At 41.6% G+C, this 19,747-nt stretch overlaps 1 protein-coding gene across 8 annotated transcripts in view; it reads right to left on the reverse strand.

The window, feature by feature from the left end:
• Positions 1-19,747, reverse strand: part of numb (NUMB endocytic adaptor protein) — a 50,813-nt gene that overhangs the window by 5,038 nt on the left and 26,028 nt on the right. For 3 of the 8 annotated variants that reach the window (XM_034858645.1, XM_034858642.1, XM_034858638.1), the window contains exons 2-8: positions 16,204-16,340; positions 11,575-11,649; positions 5,985-6,017; positions 5,208-5,282; positions 3,193-3,333; positions 2,308-2,512; positions 813-1,112 (exon numbers count right to left, since the gene is read on the reverse strand). In XM_034858645.1, the coding sequence (XP_034714536.1) occupies positions 813-1,112; positions 2,308-2,512; positions 3,193-3,333; positions 5,208-5,282; positions 5,985-6,017; positions 11,575-11,649; positions 16,204-16,329 (955 nt within the window). In that variant the 5' untranslated portion in view covers positions 16,330-16,340. The remainder of the gene's footprint in view (positions 1-812; positions 1,113-2,307; positions 2,513-3,192; positions 3,334-5,207; positions 5,283-5,984; positions 6,018-11,574; positions 11,650-16,203; positions 16,341-19,747) is intronic. The other 5 variants (XM_034858646.1, XM_034858643.1, XM_034858640.1 and 2 more) reach the window with 3 other exon arrangements.

Genomic DNA, 19,747 nt, shown 5'->3' on the forward strand with positions numbered 1-19,747 from the left:
TGCGCCATGTCATAAAGCTGGAATCATCACAGACTGGTTTCTTGAACATGACAATGAGTTCGCTGTACTCAAATGGGCGTCACGCATCATGGATGTGCAGCCGACAAATCTGCGGCAACTGTGTGATGCCATCATGTCAATATGGACCAAAGTCCCTGAGGAATGCTTCCAGCACCTTGTTGAATCTATGCCACGAAGAATTGAGGCAGTTCTGAAGGCAAAAGGGGGTCCAACCCGTTACTAGCATGGGGTACCTAATAAAGTGGCCGGTGAGTGTATATTACTAATCCAACTCAAGAAGAAGACTTTTGTCTTTGATATTCCTTATTCAGGGTGGATTTTTGCTAGGGCTGCACATTAATCACAATTATATCAAAAGCATAATGGACTAACGCAATATTTAAATAACAGGGGGGAGGGTGCAATATTTGTTAAAGGCAAAATATGTGTCAAACCATTCTGAATGAAGTATTGTTGAGCTGCAGAGACGTCTCATCCTACAAATCCTATCCTATAGACTAAAGAATACATCTTTGTTTGGTACACATCCTTGCAAAAATAACACTAATCATTTAAAAAAAAAAAATTTATTCAAATAAGACTATTGATACAAAAATGATCATTCCCTCAAATATTGTGAATCGTACCGCAATTGCAATATCAGTCAAAATAATCGCAATGAGATATCGTCCTCATATTGTGCAGCCCTAATATTTTGCAAATGCAGACAGTATACAGGAAGGTAATTAGCAGGTTGTGTATAACAACCAGGAGCTGAGGCCGCGTACAGTTGGTCAGGAAACCAAACTCACCTGTGTTCTTTATTGGAAAGTCAGACTTGCGCTGCATGGTGGAGGGCAGCTCGTTCATGCGCAGGGACATCTGTCGTTTGAAGGGAGAAGTTTTCTGACTAAGGGCCGGGAAGCCTCTGAAAGAGCCCTGCCTGGCCAGAGCCTCTGCCGGTGCATGTCTGCGTGGTATCACCTGGGGTCCCAGGGTGGACATAGAGAGCGGTGGGGAGGACGAGGGGGATGGGGAGCCTCCCGTCTGGTGTGCGGAGGAGTTTGTCACACTAGTGGCAGAGTTCCCAGCAACCTTCACATCGGTCTCTGCTATTGGAGAAGGGCAACGTTCAAGCAATGAAGCCACAATGAACAAATGAAGCAATAACATCAGCTTGAAGTAGAAGTATAAATAAAAAAGACAAATGTGAACTGGACAACCCATTTCCCAGGTCACGGAGTAATGAATGAGAGTACTTATTAGGGGTGTAAATTGTTTTGTCACAATACAATATTATATTGATTCTTATAATACAATATTTACTGATATCACAATGTCTGCCACGATACGATTTTGATTCGATTTAATTCAGTGGGCTGCGACCAATATGAGATAATACCAAAAGCCTATTTAACACAATATTAAATTGATGTATTTATTTATGCAGTATATTTACAAAAAGCAAATATGATTTGACAATTTCATTACTAAGCTCTTCCACTGATTCAAATGAAACGGTGCACATTTAGATAATGTGGAGTTCAACAGTGCACATTATCAGACCTGTTCCACAGACAGATAATCAGGACAGCTAATGTAATTCGCTCCAAAAGTTCCCACCCCCTTTTCTCTGAATTCTTGCTGTCCCGTCTAAAATGTCCACCTTTCAGGAGTAACAGGTACAAGTACCTTTATACATGCAGCCATTTGCCCCTTGAATATGGGTCAAAGGAGGAGTCATCTTTGAACTCGTTGCTACTTTATTCCTTGGCTGGTTATATATTCTAGTTCGTTTACTTTTGTGTTGGTGATGATATGTAATGGATGCTAATGTTGTTCTTGTCAATGGTTGTTGTTGGTTATATTGTGTCACCTATTCCTACCTTGTGTAGGCTCCCTTGACGCTCCTACCCATACACCTTGTACTTGTATGTATTTGTCCTTGTACTGAGTACAGTTGTGTTCCAGTTTTTACTTTTGTTTAGGCTTACACTAATACCCCCCAATCCAACCCTAGGCATGACTGTGTGTATACCTTGTATGTATTTATGTGTCTTTTATATGTTTATACTTGCTGCATACCCAGTCGCCCTTTGGGGACACAAATAAAGTGTAAGTTACTAAGCTCTTCCAGGGATTCAAATTAAAACACTCTTTTTAATAAAAACAATACATATAAAGTCTTAAAGATGATGATATGTATCAATATTTTCACTTTGTATCAATAATAACTGATAGTTGAGGATTGAATCAATACATTGATCCAGATCGATGTATTGTTCCACCCCTACTACACATACAGACCTTTTTTAGCATCCTGTAGCTGCCGCATGACTTCCTCCCGCTCTGCCGCCTCTGTTGCCGTAGTAACACGAAATGAGCCCTCACGGGTGAAAGTGGTTCTGTTGGCATCGAAGGTTGCCGTGACCCCACACTCCTTCTCCCGTTTCTGCTTTCGCTCCAGACAGGCGGCGAATGCACAACCCACAGCATGACTGAGACGCTCTCCCTGAAAGAGACAATGAGAACATTCATGTAACACAAAGCTCCTAGCATGGCACTGATGTACAGGAATTAAGGTTTTTCTTAATATTAACATGGTATACACATCATTTAAATGACACACAATACACTGAAGACTCGCATAACATCCTTGGCGGACAGAGGGATAGAAGAAGAACAACTAAAATTGTCTATAGAGTGATTTTAATCAAAAGAATGAACATCCTAAGAACATGTACGCCAACATTTGTAAGTCACAATGTTCAATATTAATTATGTGCATGTACATTTTAGAACAGGCAAGAAATCCATCACAAAACAAATCCTCAGCAAACATAGCTTTAAAATGTATAGGAAATGATTCAGACAAAGACTTCCATGTTAAAAAAGGAGTAGGAAGAAGTTAAAATATGTCCTCCCCTTTTTTATTGTTATACTTAACACTTAATACGTAAGTATACGTAATACTTAATTACAAAACAATGTAATTCTTCACTAATTTATATATGTAAATACTTCTACATACTATATACTAACATGCAAACACACTTTGTATCCTTTTCCAGCTGTGTCTGTTTCATCTGTCAGTTAAATCAAACCGAATAATAACCCATCTAAATTGATAGACATGATATCTAAGCCCAAGAACAATGCAGTCTGTGTTGTGGTCTGAGCCTGAGTTCTTACTGAGTCTTTAATGGCCATAAAACAATGGCAGATCCAACGTCGCGTGGTGCCGTCCCTGCAGATGTAAGAGAACGCCCTCTCAAAGTTACGGTCCGGAGCGCAGAATGACACCTTCTCTATTGTCTGGTCCAGAATCAGGTCCTGCAAAACACAATTTGATTTCATTATGATGACCTTAAAACCTATGGTTAATGTTAAGTGACACTCAATTAAGTCAATTCATAACGTGGGCTGAATGATTGCATCTTGCTTTGCAACAGTACTTCAACAAGGTGACTTAGCATCAATAGTGCTCAAATAAGATTCAACTACTGTAATACCAGCTCCTAAAGTATTAGCACCAGACACTGCTTTCTAAAATAAAAACATAACGTCTCACTCATGGAGAAATCCTGGAAAATCTTCTTAAACTTTATATTTATTACTTTCAAGAGAACTGAAGAAAAGCAGAATCAATAGAATAACATAACACAACAGACCAGCTTAATACAGGATCCTAGACTACTAAACATTATTTTCCCACATACTATAGAACATTGTTTCAGAACAAACATTTTCTAGTAATAAAATACAATTCAGGACAAGTTTCCTTGCTTGGCAGAGCTTGGTATCCACTCTCTTGGGGAATTAACAATGGTAAAAAAAAAACATTTCTTAATTATTTTTATATTGAAAACAGATTTGAATTTCTTTTCACTCAGTCAGTCAGTCAGTCACAATCTTTGACAACTCAAAATTATATTCTTAACAGGAAAATGATTATGCGAATTAAGGAAAGAAGTACATATACACAGCAGTGAACACATAAGAAACTGGATCTTTAAAATAAAACTAGAGCAAGAGTGCTAAGTGCTAAGTTAATAAGGCAATTATGCAGCTTCTATTTACATTCACAAAAGGGCTTGTTTTGCCACTGACAGACTCAGATTATAAAAGTATGACAACAATATGGAAAGGATTTCTAAGGAGGTCGATCTTTCTGTTGAAGGGTAAGATCCTTTTTTAAACATAAAAACATCTGCGAAATTGTGAATTCGCTGAAGCGACCAGACTCCATGTAAATAAACGGTAATTTTAGCATTGTAAAATACACTTCATTCAAAGTCAACAGAAACAAAATAAAACTATAATTCTTTAAAAAAAGACATGTTTATCTCTATTCTACATATTTTCAACAATCACAACTCTAGTTTTGGTTGAAATAAACACATGGTTTACAAATTTACATGTGAAATATGATGGCTCTATAAACGCTAAAAGTATTGTTTTTTTAAGAGAGTCTGGTGGATTTAGCGCTAGCAACCTTAGAGAATTTTCTGGTTAAACCAAAAGGTCTTAAAGGAGGTTTTAAAAAGGTCTATCTCTGTAGGGATAATTTCCATAGTCATGTCTTATAAGAACAACCTGAGCCTGTCAGTGCAAAAACAGCACTTTCAGTGGACAAAATGGATGATGCCCATTGTCCTATAGTTACATTGCAGCCCAGTCTGCAGCTGCTGGTCCCAGCGTTCTCGTTAAATACTGCACCAATTTCAAAGGTTGTTGTTCCCATCAGTCACTTACACACAAAACAAAATTACCCTTCAACTGATCAATGGTAATCAATACCAAGACAGTTAACACAAACTGAAAAAGCTAAGAGATTTACAATTTTTTTTCATTTCAGAACCTACAGCTGAATACATGAACTGTAATTTGACCTCACAGAAAGAATAACAACTGGTTTGATGTAGTACTGGAGTTTTCCAGCAGGTGTCAACGTTACCTTTACTGTTTACTCTACTCACATCTACTCCTGCAGGTGCACTGAATACACATTTCCACAGCGGGCCTCTTGGAGGTCACTTTAGAGAACCAACTCAGAAGTATGGCAGCTTCACTCATATTATCAGCTGCTGGAGCTCAGGCGCTTCCACCTTCAAAGCTAGTAAAGCCACACGTACTTCCTCTGGCAGTTCTTTCTTTTTGATCAAGGTTTTTTGAGCCTGTGATGGAAGACTGAAGGGATTCATTACCTTCGTTTTGTCGTCTACAACACGAAGACCATCTGCCGACACCCACAACACAGCGCGCACTGGCTTCTTTCCAGCCTGCAAACAAAACAACAAGGACAGGTACGACTAAGAAATGAGAAAACTTTTAGTCTCTTCAAGGCCCAGTAAAATAACTTCCCTTTACACACACACACACACACACACACACACACACACACACACACACACACACACACACACACACACACACACACACACACACACACACACACACACACACACACACACGTAAATAAAGAGAAAGCACCAAGTAAGAGGAAAAAAAAAAGAGAAGAAACAAGTCAGGAGTTGTTTTTCTGAGTGCCCAGATCTTAATAAAAGAAATGTTGGTCTGATAATTTGTGCACTGATTTAGTCCGCAGTGGTGCCAACGTTGGTTAGAATAACAACAGTAAATGATGTGTGTGCATAAAAAGTAAACGTTCATTCACACAATTCATTGTTCCATTCTTGGTTCATTGAAGAAGGCTGAAGGGAGAGAAGGCACACCTGTTAATACAAATAAACCACACAAACACACAAAAGTGCCCCATCCCAGCCTAAACCACCCCACCTGCTCAAAGACACATGCATCATTGTTTGCCTCTCTTTAGTCAGATTCCCCCCCGTGTATGAGTGTGTGGTTCTTCCAGCTTTCAGATGTGATTAAAGGGGGTGAAGTGTTACGTGAAGAGGAAGAAAAATAATAACAATGCTTATAATTAAGAGAGACACTCAGACACACAAAGCATAACTTACTTTAGCAAAGAATCCCTTGAAGAATTTCCTGTCCTGGAAGTGGTTGTGGTAAAATGGGAGGGTGGGTGAAAGGGATAGAGGAGATGGGGGGGAGGCACAAGGCATGAAAATGTTACCTAGGACGTCTAACAAATTGTCTGGAGTCCACAGGAGGTGATTTCATTTGGAGGGCTTTTCTTTGCTGGAGGTGAAGCTGGCTTATGAGTGAGTAAGTGAGTGAGAGAGTGAGTGAGTGAGGCAATGGATCAAGTAGCTCCAAGTGATTCTATTCTGACGGAGGTTTTGATGGTTGATACTGGGATTGTTATTGGTTACGTCCGAAATTCCATACTAACATGCTATTTAGTAGGCTAAAACAGTGTGTGAGATTTTTTAGTATGTCCGACATCTTGGTATGAAACTAATAGTTTGTGGATTGCATATCATTGTCAGTTAAATAATAAAATATGTAATCACTGAACATTATGCTTGCATAAGTACCCGACAATGCAATGCGGTAGTAACAACAAAGGTCATAACAGATACCCGGACAGCCAGCAAGGCAGCTCTGTCACGTCAATAGAGCTTTAATTTACGTTTCTACATATTTAAATCTGTGATTTTGTCACCTGCGACTGGTGGTCTAATTATTTTCCTTTTCTAGTAATTTAAGCATTATCTGGCAATGCCTCTAAAGCTAAGGTCGACAGGGGTTACCATGGTTACACGTCTTCAATGGCAAGGAGGCTCTTAGGACATTTACAGCCTAGCGCGTCCCAAAAGATACACACTACTGTTTAAATACACATATTGAGTATGTAGTGCAGCGTATGCATTTTCGGACGCAACCATTGTCTTTGTGATGATAACTGTTAGTACTACACCACACTGGAAGCCAGTGAACCTCCCGACTGCAGGAAGTGACTCCCCTACGCTCTTTTCAATTGAAATGAACATAAAACTGTCACTACAACAGTCCCACAGCTAAGACAGCATTCCAAGCTGCCTGGACAGGGGAGATAAAGATGGTAGATCTTCAGGTGTAGGTCTGTGCAAGTATGTGGAGGAGATAATCCCAAACCACACATTCTTCATCCTCCGATTACTAGACCGAGACACGGTCCTTCCATGGTTGCTCATCAGACGGAAACAGTTTAACACAGACGGCAGTCTGATGCCAGAATCAAGCCTATGACTATTCACAAGTCAGCCAGAGTCAGGGGTCAAGTTTAGGCTGCCATAACCACATAAAGAAACCACAACCACCAGACCCAGGCCTAGTCTTAATTCTCCCTTCTTCCCCCCACTCCCTGAGAGTCCCTCTCCTCCCCATAAGCTGTGAAAAGGAGTTCCACTCTGCTCCTGTTACACAGCCATGGTGGAGACGGCACTCCGAGCACCATGTTAATGCATGATTTAACGTGTTAACCAGCACTGGAGATTCATTTGGAATGAGCTAGGTGCTTGTTAGTGTGGGTATGAGTGTTTGTTAGAACCACACAGACATGCAGACGGTGGTAGAGCCTGCACAGCTAGGATTAGTAAACTATGGTTAGGGGAGAAAAGTCTCTATAGGGTTGAGCTAGAATGGGAGGGCAGAGTAGGGGAGGGGATTTGAAGGCATTTCTCTGCAACACCACATTAAAAACCTGCTTAAAAAGACAAAAAAAGCGGACAACACGGACAAAAAGGTAATACAATATTCAAGTATTCAATGTGTGAGCTGGGATGAAACTACAATAGGGGGAAAGGTTTTGAAAGATCAAGGTGAAGCCAACAAGGCAAAAATAAGAGTTTATAGTCCACAAGCCTAACCGACAACCTTGTAACCCACAAAACCTTTTAGTGGTACTATCAGCTAGTGGCGTTCCGTAATTTCTGCTTGCAGAAACAACCCTAACCACCAGCATGATGTGCAACAATGAATAACACATCTTGTGTAATGGACGTTATTGGCCTTCTTTGAGCAACAACTTGTACCTTACAACACTTGCAACAAACGGATGATAGCTACACCTACTACATGATAGTGTACTTTATCACGAACAGCAGAAATGTTACTTTACCACCACCTTGCAGAGTAGCTATGGGAAGGAGGGAGTTGCCAATAATACATACTTTCCAGTGCTATTAACGTTTTTTTTTCTTCTTTTCAGTGGAGTTTAGTTTAGGACATGATTGAGGAGCTTTTTCCAATCGGGGTGGAAAGACTTCTGAGGCTTTTAATAAAATGTCTCACTAAACGTTTTAATTGAAAGCACCAGCTAATACACACATTGTCTGATGGACTTAGATACACTGTCAATGATGTGCCCTGAGGCTCCCGGGTGGAATTCTTTCAGCATGTCAGCATCTCCTGGGCTGCCCCACCCAGTAAACAGACGGAACACCACGGGTCACAAAGGGCTCATGAGTAACTGCAAAAACATTCTTACTGCTACAATACACCTCCAACTCTGGGCTGTGAGCCAACAGCACCAAGAAATGATGTCATGATGACAACACAAAAAGGGCAGCTTGGAGGTTGATGGTTCTGCAGTGCAGCCTCCTCCTCCACCCACCTCCATCCTCCCCTCTAAGTCACAAAGTGAAAACAACTCATTACCGTCCCAAAGGCTGCTGAGAAAAAAAAACGTAGTCAGCTCAGAGCTGTACGTGTCACACAAACGCACATGATTGACAGCTTGACTTCCAGACACAGGGAGCATACGGGGAATATATTTTCATGTTCTTTCTACTCATTCAACAGAGAGCATCAGCTCACTGTTGTTCTTTGTTTCTCTTTCCCCACTCCAAAACTTGGAGTGCTTGGATGGAGCCAGACTGTGTTGTGGCGGCTGGGGTCTGGCTGCTGATTTTCAGGAAACAACCCTCACCAGATATAAAGTGCTTAGGTGTGGGCCCGGTTCCTGACCAATTTAGTTATTAGTTCCTGGAAATAGAGTTTACTGCTGAGCAATATTAATTCACAGTCTCACCACTGGCAGGAATTGTATTTGTTGCCTGGCAACACTTAGCTTTTTAAAGAGTCAGTGAGGATGAACTGGGATCTATTGGAGCCACGCTAATTGTATATCTACTTAAAGGCTGGCCCAATCTAGTTTTAACAAGACAGCATCAGGGGCAGTACCCCTATACCACCACCACTATGATCTGCTCTGCTCTATGCCTTGCTGCCATTTGCCCTGAGTCAAACCTCATTGCGTCAGTCGAATTATCTTTTTGAGCTGCATCATTGTAGACAGAGTAGGATAAAAGCATGGCAGCTCGTACACTTTACAATCCGATTCTAGTCTTAAAACTCATCTTAATTGGTCAGCTCGACTCTGCCAGCTGCACCCCTGCTCTTAGTTCTGGTGCTGAATGGTAATACTCTTGTATTATTCATTTTTTATCTTAAGCTTTCCCAGAGCTTAGAAATGATATTGTTCCTTTCTGATGACAACAATGTAAAGCCTATTCAACTAGCCCGCTCATACTCATACAAATACTCATGTGCAGGGGGCCGCACAACAAGGACCCAAACCAAAAATCTGCAGTGTAAAAGCTCCTTTAATTGGAATGCATGGGCATCAGCTTGGGCTGTATGCATCCACCAGGATTGTTTTCCGGCATGTCCTGTAATTTGAGCCTTTCAGGCACAGGTGAACTGCCACGTCCAGACCTGGGCACAACTGGATGAAGGTCACTTAACAGGAACGTAACGGCAGCAGTTACACCACAAAAGATCAACTGTCAATGTTGCCATTATTTCCAGAAAGATTGTATGCCGAGGAGGACCTTGAAAAAATGTCAGGCCGGCTTACATTTTGAATGTGGTGAAAGTTAATTTCTCGCCCTACTTATGAACAAGGATCAATAAAGCCATGTCTGTGCTGGCTAAAAAATAAGGGCCGCAGGCTGGTGAGGCAGCGAGGGAGTGGAGTAGTCGAGGATACAGAGGAGGAAATGTCATGAGGTTGAGGAGGGTCAGATAGTCGCGGGCCACATCAGGACAGAAGCACCCGCCTATAGTTGGCTCCATTTTGTCCGCCCTGTTAAAATGACTGTAATTCAATAAGACTCACAGCCTCAGGCTCTGTGTACACCATGTGACCTCATCAAGCACCAGTGTGTATGTGTTGCTGTGTGCGTTCATTAGGCTGATGTGTGTGTGCGCTCAATTTTTCATAATTCACTAAAAGAGTATGTGTTTTGTGTGTGCATACGGGATGTATGTCTTCATACTTCTTCCTGTGTGTTTTTGTGTGTACAAATTGTTGCCTGTGAGCCTTATGAGTGTGTTTGTGTGTGTGTGTGTGTCGCGTTGCGGTTGGAGCTTGTGAAATTGTGTGTAATCTGCATCTAAATGTGTGTGCATGTGTGTAAGTAAATATTACCTACCCCTGTAGGAAAACAGTGCTTTATGTGCATGTGCAAGTGTGTGTGTGTGTGTGCGTGTGTGTGTGTGTGTGGGACTCTTTGTCATAGAAGTGATGTAGAAGGGGTTCTGGGTCTAATATTAATGTGGTTTACGTGTGCATGTCTTACACCAGAATGTGTCACCATAGATATTTAAGTGTGAAAAGAACATGCTTGTGTTCAAATGTACAACTGTGTGTGTCTGTGTCTCATTTGCTATTATATAACTTCACTTTTATTATACTGTTCTGTTTAACTGGTACAAAAATGTAAGTGTTTTACTGTTCATTAAATTGTACTCATAGAATACTAAATTATTATCAAGCACTATAATCAAACTTACAAATAGCTCTCAATAGCCAAGTAGTCTTCAACAGCTCATTGAGTTAACATGCAGAAGGACTAAAAGGTCCTTTACACTATTTCATAAAGCAAGAAGAATGGGTATTGATAGCACAAGAAACAGGGTGTGAATTCTCAATAAGTCTGAGTCATTCCAACTAAAACTGAAAGCTGGTCGCAGACAATTCAAGCAGGAGTTTCGTAACATTTGTTGGCACCGAACTCAAATGTACCTATGTTCCTAAGACTCAGGCATGACGTGAATGGACTCTTCAGGTTTGGCCCTGACAACAGAGAATCAGCCTCATTTACCCACAGGAGTTCATGACCTGGCTGGGGCCTTGACAAACAACTGACAACATGGAAAAGCCACTGCTCCAGTTCCCCCTTTCTTCCCCCTCCCCTGCTTCCCATGCTGGATTTGCTCCTTTGCGCTACTCTTCCGGAATCTCCTGCAGCAGGAAGTACATGCCGGTCTATCTCCTCTGGCGGAGACAGTGTACGAGGAGAATGAGAGAGACATTCAGAACAGACCCTGACACCCCTGGAGGTTGTCAGAGGGTTACAATGGGTGGAGACCCTCACTGTCAAAAGGCAACATTCAGCCAGTGTACTAAATAACCTAGGCAGGAATAAACAACGGTAAAACAGTTAAAAGAACCAAACTGCTTGGTGACCAATTTAAGAGGGCAGCCACAAACTGAAGGAAATATTATAAGGAGTCAGTAGGATGTTGGTAGTATGTTGTTGATGTTGGAGGAAACTAATAGAGGAAAACATAAAAAAGTAAAAAAAGAAATGAAGTAGGATGTCTGTATTAAGCAGCCTGGTTCCTGGAAGTATGGAGGGCTTTTCTAGTAAAACCTACCGTTTTCAGCCGCTTCACTGCATCCTCGCAGATGTGCATGCCGCGAGACTCCTCCACCTCAACATGTCCCAGGTACTGCAGGGTAAAGAGAAAGAAAGAGGGGGAGAGTAAGTACTGCTGTGGCAAACCCTTCCTGTGGCTATATCTACTAAAGTTTAAGTAAGGTTACATTAATAAACTCTGCAAAACTCTGAAAAACAATACAAACACATTAAAGGGCAAAGAGAGGATGCGCTTTCCTCTCTCGTTTTTTAGGTTAGACGGAAAAATTACAGATGACGATTGGCACAACATCACCCAATTCACAGATATGGAGGGAATTCTCTTGGAAACATTGTAATTTTTTCTTTGTCATTCCCAAGGTCAAGTGTAAATATTTAAACATAAACCTACCATACTAAAGAGAATGGGAAGAATTCAAAGCAGATTTCAAACAAGCGATTAATTTTGGGGCCAAACTTCACAAAAGATACTAGAATAAGATATTCCTATTCCTATGAGCTACATGTTACACGGTCTGTGTCATTTCAGGGAAAGGGATAAGAGATACTGTAGGTATCTGATCAAAATATTGTTCATAGCTAGAAACAACGCCAAGGACAAGGAGCTCCACTTGCCCAGGAACAATGGACAGAGATAGAAGAGGAAATCTACATAATGGAGAAACTGACACGTTGTTTGACGCCAGAAGCACCGATGGACAAAAAGTAGGAGAAATGGACATTATTCAGGACCCATTACAGCAACGAAGACTATGAAAATAGCTGATGTAGCTGTTAAAAAACAGGAAATGGTTGGACTACTTTAAATGCAACTCCCCAAACAGTTTGTATACAAGCTCATTTCTGGGTTTTGTACACATATACAGTATACATAAAAGCTTAGAACATCAATAAAAACTAAAAGTAGGGAAATAAAAGCACCAATGACCTAGCCTGGCATTGAACCTCTCCGCTCATTTTCAGTTTCCAGCGGGGGTTATCAACGGGCGCAGACCAAACTGCCTCTGGCCTGCAATTGGATTGGCCTAGAACCAATCAGAGCAACGAAAGGTGTGATGTAGCAGAGGGACACATGTGCTTGGTCTGTTTAAAGCAGGAAATAAATGCCTGAAAGGTCACAAACTTTCTCAAATTACAGCTAATCAGTGAACTAACGTGTTTCTGAAAACATTTTAAGATGGAAATAGGCAATACAATAACAGAATCTTGATTCCTATCTGATCACAGACGTATCTGCCAGATCAAATGAAACATGAGCTACCAGATTTTTTTAAATTACTTTGATTGTCATTTAATTTCACGAGCCGACTGCATTACAAGAGCTACTACTTTGGTCTGTAAGTTTTAAACAGAAAGACTGTATAAAATAGGTTTTAAAGCGCTCCCAAGCAGTGCAAGGCTCTCCCTTCTCTATATAGAAGCCTCTATGTTTACAGGCTTGTGGTGATGCACTATGTGCTATAGGTGCCAAAAAAAAACAACTATATTTTGATACTGACAATCTTTTTATTAAAAAAAAATCGTGGCAGAGAATCGTGATATCAGTTCTAAGCTTAAAAAAACAAATCCCGATTCATATTTTCCCCCAAATCGCTCCAACCATGTAATAACACACATCAGGACTTGGACAGCCTACGTGAGCGGGTTTAACTGCAACTGAATGAACGGAAAAGGCTGCCTCCTCCTGCCTTCCCTCCTCCTGGACCTCAAGCAGCATCACACCCTGCTGTGTGTCACTCCAGAGTCACAACCCTGACCGGCCCAGGATCCATTGTGAGCACAGGCTGGAGAGGAAGTTCTTACCCTTTCCTTACAGTCTCACACACAAACAAACACACAAACACACACACACAAGTCGCCTGTCACCCCCACCCTCTCTCCTCTCTGCTATTTTGAGAGTGTGACGTCACGGCTGTGAGTCACAATGTTGGCGTGTTTGAATACACATGTGTACACACAAACATGCACAAAGACCCACGGAATAAAAGACAATACTGATGCAGCAAGGCAGCCGGGGGTAGTGAGGACATAGCGGCATCGCAAATAGAGGATCAGCCAGGAGACGTGTCTGAGGTGGGATGAGTAAAGGCAGGGGAGGCTTCAAGTGTCACAAGAGATGCATCATTGTTGCATCTTACTCCGTGCTGTTAGTAAGTAGCTGGCAGCAACAATCTGGAGGCTGAAAACATTCACATTTAACAGATGCGTTCAACCAAAGCAACAAAAACAAATCCTTTATTAGTCATTTGTATATCCTAACAGTGTGTCGTACATGTGTAGGATAATTTGGTTCTGAAATGCAGGTTTGTTTGGGAGCCCACTCCAGGATTAGGTCTTCTTGACACTAATCCCACAGTGGGCTAGGATTGGATGCAGTCTATTTATCGTGATGTTTGTATTATTGTGCTTCCACTGCCACTTACACTAGTTTGTGTACATCTGGATGTTTTCCAGATGGATTCCAGGAATAAATTCAGGGTATTCAGGTCATATTCAATAGAAAGCCTGCCTTACAAACTCTGCAGAAAACAACATTACACTAAATTGCATACTTTAATTTCCATATGAACATGTTTACATAGTTTTAAAGTACGCTTGCATTTACTTCTCTTGTTTTAGTTGGTAAGCAACACAAGCAAATTAATCAGCAGTCTCATAAGACATTTCCATACAAGGCAAATCTACATTTGTAAGCCTTTGAAAACCACCTTGAATCAGGAATATTGCATGCTGACGTTAGCTGAAAAAGATGCTCTAGTAAAACCTTACAGAGCTGCTATGGTTGTAGACTCTTGAAGTCTACAACCATAGGGTTAGGGTTAGGGTTAGGGTTAGGGGTTGCAAAAGATACTTGAAGTGTCTGATGCAATTTCAGCTGGAAAACAGACACAAGCAAAACTGTGGTAATCCGTGGAGAACTGGGCTTTTACTATACTTGTAAAAAGGCCCTATGTAGTGGGGGGGAGCCCCAAGCCACAACATTAAAGGCTAATTTCACCACCACCCCTCCATACCCCTTTCAAACAGCGCAAGTTTCTTCTTTTTCTCCAATGCATCTCCTCTACTCTATTGGATTATGGTGTTTAGTGCAGCAGTCAGGTGATAATTCACTGCAACTATTCCAACCCACACACAAGTGGGCTCCTACGGTATTAAGGCACTTAGAGCGGGAGAGAGGGAGTAGCAGGGGGAGGAGATACATAATAGTAGCATGGTAGGTTGCGCCATAACGATGAAAGCCAGTGCAGAGAAAAATGCTGCTGGAGAAGTGTGTGTGGCTGCAGAAGTACGAGAAGGAAAGAATGACAATGAGAGATAAGCTCATTTTTCTTTGGCCCACAGCGGCTGATCTGTTATTCACTGACTACTTCCACTGTTAACAATTTACTATGAGCTTTTTAGAGCAAATAAGGACCCTGCAACAATGATCAGTCACCTGAGTTTTGGTAAGGTATGCCTAATGTTGGCAGAGCATTCTTAAAAGAGAATTCCGGTCGATTCCAACAGGTAGCTCTATTGTTTGTGAATTTGGAGTGCTGGCAGTAGGGAGAAAAATGAAAACAGTCAGTGCTGTCTACACCGTGTTAACCTCCTGCTAGAGTTAGCACCCAACAGGCTCAAACAAGTCAAGATGTAAACATGTCTTTAGTCTCTAAACATGTTCAAAATGCCCCACTATAATAGGGAGCAGGTGGCAAAGGGAAGGTGTGTGTCTCTGTGTGTGTGTGTGTGTGTGTGTGTGTGTGTGTGTGTGTTGAGAGTACATGTGGTAGACAGCTTAGAAGGGATCTTGAATCTAGGGCACACTGGATAACATGTACACACATACGACAAACTAGCCATGAACCAACACACACGCACACCCATTCCACCTCTAGTCTCTATCTGTTCAACCTATGAACACAAACTTCAAGGAAGTCTTAAACCCTCTCCACTACCTTCCGTTACTTTCTCACAAGTCACTTCCACCTCTGTATGCTTCCGGAATTTTCAATTCCCGTTTTATGACCAAAGAAAACAGGTCAAACCCATAACCTGTACAAATTATGTAATGTACAATCCACATCCTTAACCAGTCTGTGTTTTCATTTCCCCTTTCTTCTGAGTGAGGTGAGCATTTGGATTTGTGTTCTGAGAGGAAGCGTACCGTTGCACTTCTGTGTTAAAGTGGAAGGTTTTGTTGCCAAAACACAGCAAACTCTCCACTCCATCAGCTGGAGCATACACAGCACTGAAGATATACTGTATCCTGTACATCAGTGTGTCTTGCCCTGCCCCATTGCAGTGCCCCTGGACTTCTAATTTTTCAGCTATAATAAAGTTTCTTTAACTTTGTATATTTTACTTGACGATTCAATTGGATTTCATTACTACTGGGGGCCAGAAACCAATTGTGCGCACACATCCTACAGGTTTGGAAGGGTACAGCCGATAATCTTGCAACCTAGATAGAAGCTGTGCTCCCAATGCTTATGATTAATCACAAGCGGCGTCCTTGGGGAGCCCGGCAGCATTCAAGTTTCTCAGAAGTAGGAGTGTGCCACAGTAAGGTCAGCTCTATACTTTGTGTGTGAGTTTGTGTGTCTGTGAGGTTTTGTATGCAGGTGTTTGGGTGAGGGAGAGTCACCTTGACTGCAAAGCTACATTTGCCGCTGCGGACCGCCTCCTCGTCTGTCTGCCACTGGTGCGGCCGACTCGACTCCGGCACGTAGACGTCTTTCTTCCGGCGGAAGCTCTGCCGTAGCTTATTCATCGCTGAGCCCCCTCCGAGTGGTAAGAGACACTTTATTAATACACAGAGCAAAAATTGGGCTTTCAGCAGCAACAACATAATAATGGTAAAGCACTGGGTGGTGGCAGAAACTCAAAAAAGGGCAACAGTCAAATCAAAAAAGCAGCACACACAGTACATATTAGGTATTAAGTAATGATAGAAGTTTGGGAAATGTACCAGTTCACGTGCAGTCAATAGTATACAGTACATCAACACAGAAATGAGTCAACTTCCTTTGTTTGATAATGCATAAGAAGGTAGTGATTGTGCAGAATCCCATTGCTACCAGACTACCACTTTATGTCCTGGATGGTGCCTGTAAATAGGAATGCTTTAAACACTGCCATCAGTGCACAGCCCAATAAGATGTTGTCTCCCTGACTGACACGGAGGAACAAAAGAGATGGAGCCTGAGTCTTTGTACAGTTAGGCGTCAAGGCAGCCCAAATAAAAGGGAGCAGAGGACAACAGGCAGAGGATGGCAGTCCGCTGTTCAACTGAGAGAACCTTGTAGCTATGGCTACAAGACGACAATCCCGATTATTTCCATAGAAAGTTAATAATCCCCATTTTTGATTAAGATTTTTTGATGTCTTTAACCAACACAGAAAGCCGTTTTTTTTTTTTATTAAAAGGTGCCCTGCCCCACAAAAACGTTTTTACTTGCATTTTTTGAAATATGTTAGGGCCATATGTGTTTGCGTTTGGAGTGAATGTGAAAATGAACTGCTACCTCCTCTGTCAGCTGTAGCCACTGTAAAGAAATAAGAGGAGAAATCTGACCAATCGCAACAGCTGGTCAGTCTGACCTCACGTTGCCTGAGCCCATTACTATTCATGAGCTCACCCAGTTTTGCTGGGTAAAGGTTGCTGATAGCCAGGCTCTCATTGGCTAGCTGTTAGCAAATCAGAGTCAAGCAGCTAAGCTCGTTGAATATTAATAAGAACTGTCCCAAATGGAGCTGAGTCTTCCTGCAGGCTTTCTATACCACGCTAGAATGGCTTGAAACAAGGTAACCACGGTAACCAAGTTACAGAGTCCATGGTAGAACTTCAAAATTACCACAAAGTAATGGAATACACGTGGCAGGGCACCTTTAAGTAACAATGTTTCTAATTTCCAGATCAATAAAAAAACAAAAAAAAACTTAAAAACCTAGTATGTCCCAAGCTTCCCATTCTTAACACCCGCCCATAGTTTAAGAACAGACTTTCTGTTCAAGCTTTGACCAGAAACTTTTACTAGCTTCTAGGACTGTCCCAAATACTATTTTTTGTGCTATGAAGCTTTGTTAATTATCAACAGCAAAATCTTTCAAAGCTTCTGTGGTGGCGGCCACAATGTTTTTTTTTCCGTCAGATCGTTTATAGATCTAAAATTTCCCAGAAACAGAGAGAAAGAGATGGAACTACTGTGCATGGTTGATGTAGTAAACACATATCTGTTGTTACACCAACTCCAGGGCAGGTCAGTGCTTGCGTTTTGTGTTTTCAAATTGTCTTGCTACTGCAATAGAGGCCGTGATGTTTCCGGTTTACTGATGATTTACGGATGATTGATGATATCGGCCCGCGGATATATCGGTCGGGCTCTAAGATAAATGTGAGTTCCAAAATTGAAAATCGAATATCCACCCCAAAAACTAAAATCACAATAGCCGAGTCCAGCCCAACTTCCCTGTACAAGAGTAGGGGGTTTAGTTTTGGGGCTTTATTAGCAACATAACGCTAAGCTAACTTTTGGTATAACCTCCTAATAAAGTGCTAGCTAATCTTGTAAGGCTTTTGATTTATTTTGCACTTGTATGATCGTCTTACTTCATCTCATATTTGCTGCCGTGTCAGACTTCTTTAGTGATCTCGCTGAATTCTGAGATCTAAGCAAGGTAAAGTTAAAAGGTCAATAAAATGCAGGTTCAAACATGAACATTCTCTGAAAATCTGCACAATTAATTAGACTAAAAGCACTACTTTAAACAGAGTACGTATATCTTCTTGGCTTGGGGAGAAGATTAGGAGGCACAATAAAGCAGGAGACCCAATTAAAAGTTGCTGATCCAAACTAGAACTGAGAGGTGCATCCATCATCAAAAGCCTGGCTCACGTCTCCCTCAGCAACTCATAACTTGGCACCAGAAGTCATTCAGCCATGCAATGCTGACTTTTAACACGTGAGCAGAGCTCACCTTTGACAAACAAGTTGCACTGACTAACTTCTGAGTTGATGAGGATCTGGCTGGATTAAAAGGTCTTTAATCCAGGAGAGCTGACTGTCCGCGCACACATACACACAAGCCCCCATACAAGCAGCCACATAGCGTTCAATCGCACCCATGCTTACAGCAACCACACACATATGTACCTACTTAACTACACAAACACACACACACAGGACTGAGCTGTCTGTTTGAATAATGAAACCTGTCCTGTGAGCCGGTATAGGCTGGAGGTAGAAAGTGCTCTCTTATCGGCCCGAGCCAGGCTCCAACTCTGTGGGCAGCACACAATGAAGCTTTCAGCGCGGACCAGGCTACTGAAACACACATAAACACATCAAACTTCCTACTGTCACTAAAGGGGGTCCCCTGGAGTGGACCACGGGTTTAGAAAATGGCTCAAGAGCCAGAATCTACCAGGTGCAGTGGCATATTTTTGCACTTTATGCACAAATTTTCCCAGCGTACATACACTGACAAAAAACACAAGACAAAGTTTAACCTGCTGCGTATTTTTACAAGACAACTACATTTTATGAACTCACTATGACTTCTAAATGACAGCTAGGCACTTGGCAAATTGAGTGGTAGCGTCGCAAACCTTGCAAGCCAAATTCAAGTAAAAATTACCATAGTTATGCAGATGACACACACATTTACATAACCTTACCGCCAGGGGACTATAGTCAAATACAAAAACTGACTAACTGCATCAAACAAATTAACAACTGGATGTGCCAGAACTTTCTGAAATTAAATGAAGGAAAAACTGAGGTAGTTGTTTTTGGAAAAAAAGAGGAACGATTAAAAGTCTGCGCTCAGCTTCAAACAACAATGTTAAAAACAACAGACAAAGCCAGAAATCTTGGTGTAGTCATGGACTCAGACCTGAACTTTAACAGCCACATTAAGACAATTACAAAGTCGGCCTACTATCACCTAAAGAACATATCAAGGGTTAAAGGACTTATGTGTCAACAGGACTTGGAAAAACTGGTCCATGCTTTCATCTTCAGTAGACTTGACTACTGTAACGGGGTCTTTACTGGTCTCCCTAAAAAATCAATCAGACAGCTGCAGCGGATTCAGAACGCTGCTGCTCGAGTCCTCACTAAGACCAAGAGACTGGATCACATCCCTCCAGTCCTCACTAAGACCAAGAGACTGGATCACATCACTCC

Source organism: Etheostoma cragini, chromosome 20 (assembly GCF_013103735.1).
Source record: "Etheostoma cragini isolate CJK2018 chromosome 20, CSU_Ecrag_1.0, whole genome shotgun sequence".
Taxonomy (NCBI): Eukaryota; Metazoa; Chordata; class Actinopteri; order Perciformes; family Percidae; genus Etheostoma; species Etheostoma cragini.